This window comes from Musca vetustissima, unplaced genomic scaffold, assembly GCF_032173495.1.
Source record: "Musca vetustissima isolate MV318-11 ecotype Yass unplaced genomic scaffold, APGP_CSIRO_Mvet_v1 utg76386, whole genome shotgun sequence".
In the NCBI taxonomy this organism is placed as follows: domain Eukaryota; kingdom Metazoa; phylum Arthropoda; class Insecta; order Diptera; family Muscidae; genus Musca; species Musca vetustissima.
In genome coordinates, this window is record NW_026885066.1 from 57,838 (window position 1) to 60,592 (window position 2,755).

The following is a 2,755-nucleotide window of genomic DNA, read 5'->3' on the forward strand; positions in this document are numbered from 1 at the left end:
TTAAAATAAAAGTTTACTATATCTATCCTTTCATTTAAATCTAAATTTTACTAAGCTTAGTACCATTTAGTACACATAATCACGCATTTTCAAAACTACCTTCATGTCTCAATCCTACACTCCACCCTTAATTTGAATGCCAAATTTTAGGATTCCCGCTCACACAAAACGAATTGTACCCTATTTAGTACCATTTAGTGCTTCTCGTATCCATAAATACTACCTTAATCTTTGCATTCCAAATTTAAGTTTTCCATATCTATCCGTTCATTCTAAACTAAACTGTACCAAATTTAGTACTATTTAGTACACGTAATGACAAATATTCAAAACTACCGACATCTTTCAAAGCTGCACTCCAACCTATAATTAAGAATTTCCTAAACTACATTCCAAAAGTAATTTTAATTTCAAAATTCTGGAGTCCAAATTGTACGAATTTCTAAAACTACCTCAATTCTACACTGCAACAGTCATGTTAATTCCCAATTTCAAAACTCCAGTTCTATCTGTGAACCGAAATCAAACTTGCATCAAATTTAGTATCATTAAGTACTTTTCGTACACATAAGTACGATTTTTTAATACTGTACCTCCAACTGTAGTCCTAATTCCGATTTTCAGGATTCCATCTATATACACTCAAATAAATACAAATAGTACCAAATTTATTACTTTTTAAAAAATATAAGTACGAAAATTTTAAACCATTTCCATACATCAACACCACTTCCCAACCTGTATTCCATATAAAATTTCAAGATTTTAGTTATATATATTCAATATATATACAAATAGAACTAAATTCAGTAAAGTTTAGTACTTTTAGTACACTTATAGGTCGAATTTCCAAAACCATTTTGTACATCTTTCTAACTTTCCATCAGTGACCCACATTCCAAATTTCAGAATTCTAGATCTTCCCGTTCGCTTAATACAAAGGTACCATATTTGGTACATTTTAGTACTTTTCGTACCCTTCTAGTTCGAATTTCCAAAAACCCAGCCTTATCTCACGCCTACACACCAACAACAACCCACACTCAAACTTCAAGCTTCAGCCGTTTCGTCTGGGCGATGATCTGTCAGTCACTCACTCAATTAACACTAAACTCTAAACAATTTTATAAATACTACAACCAATATTTTTCTGAATTATATACTCGAATATTCATATTTTAAATAATATCCACATTTTCAACGCATTTACCTAAATCACAATTATATTTTATTTATGTCAGCACTATTATATTTTTTCATAATACTTTTGGCATATTTCAATTCTTCCAACATCACCCGTAACTGGGCTTTGTCTATGCTCAGCACATGTGTGGTGTCCTGCGGCAAACCATTTACTAATTCTTGTGAAATTTTCAATTCAAAACGACTACAATCAATGCTATCCGGTGAGGGTGGCAGAACACGTATCGATTCCAATTCGTTAACTAAAAATAGAAAAAATGATATTTAGAAGAAAAAAATTAGCATTACTAGATAATAGATAACCATGCATAACTAACTTTTGAAAGACTTATCAATCAAACGTTGACGTATCGCAGTGGCATGTTCCGTTAATACGGAACACATTGCTGCTGCATGTTCCTTGGGCAGACCCAATTGTTGTATCTCCTCATTGAATACCAATTCGCTGGCATTATGACGTGCCGCATTGTTCAACAAGAAGTGTATACATGCCACGGCCGTTTTACCATCGGCTGAGACGGATGACGTCAGTGCCTTAACTTCATCTTCCTGTTGTAAAATGGAAGAGCAGAAAATTTTTTGTTAATCGGTAATTTTGAAAATGTGATAAACGGCCATTAAAATTACATCAAATGGATGTCCCAATATTTTTTTCGCCACCATATCGGCTAAAGTTTTTAATTTGTTAGCCTCCAATACGGACAGGGTAGATATTATCTCACCCAATACCCAATCGGGACAATCACCATCACCACAGAAGCGAAATTTCTGCAAAGAAAATAAAACGGAATAATGTTAAACATGAAATAATTGTTAATTGTGCGTGAAATGATTAGCAAAAAAAATTAAACAGATTGTTTATTTTATTTAATTGGTGTACAAATTATTAAGCGAAGGCGTTGAGTATAAAGTATGTCAACATATTTTAAATAACAATAAAATACAATTGAAGACATTAAAGGAAACGAACTTTCAACTACACATATGCTCAAACATTGATGTTTGACGAATTGAGACAACTGCACTATCCGGAACATCGTTCAGGAATTGATTCTACTGAGTTTAAAGGGGAATTAGAAAGGTCAACGTTTGAGTTCATAGTGGCGTCGTAGTTAAGATTGACGTTGTGTGGGTTGAAATTGCACTTGTGGAGTTAACGTTTGTCATCAGTAGAAGAGGAATTGATTTGTAACCCTTTAAAAATTATTAGTAGTCATACGTCACAGATGTTGTGGAGGATCTAATGCACCCACGTCATAGCATCCTTTAGACAGGTACGACAACGAAAGAAAATAATGTCCATTTCCCCATGTAAATGGCCTATTGTTGTACCTGTTGGAACACTAATTTTATTATTACCCACACCATCTTTGTGTATATCATTGCCACTTTCTGAGTCTACATCAAATAGTCCGTCCGTCTGTTTCTCCATTTTTATTCCCCGTGGTACAGGGTATTATGTCTTTGTGCACATGTTTGTAATAGGAAACGAAATAGACACATGGTTCCTTCTGAGAATATGCATAGAATCACTTTCTAAGTCGATGTATGC

The 2,755-nt window shown here is 33.7% G+C and overlaps 1 protein-coding gene across 1 annotated transcript; it reads right to left on the reverse strand.

Annotated features, from left to right (window-relative positions):
- Positions 1 to 1,221: 1,221 nt before the first annotated feature.
- Positions 1,222 to 1,980, reverse strand: LOC133332186 (COMM domain-containing protein 4-like; the record flags this gene model as incomplete). The annotated part of the gene is made up of 3 exons (XM_061540566.1): positions 1,222 to 1,445; positions 1,521 to 1,752; positions 1,831 to 1,980. Coding segments are annotated over 3 exons (606 nt in total), but the record flags the coding sequence as incomplete, so codon positions are not given.
- Between the last annotated feature and the right edge of the window lie 775 nt (positions 1,981 to 2,755).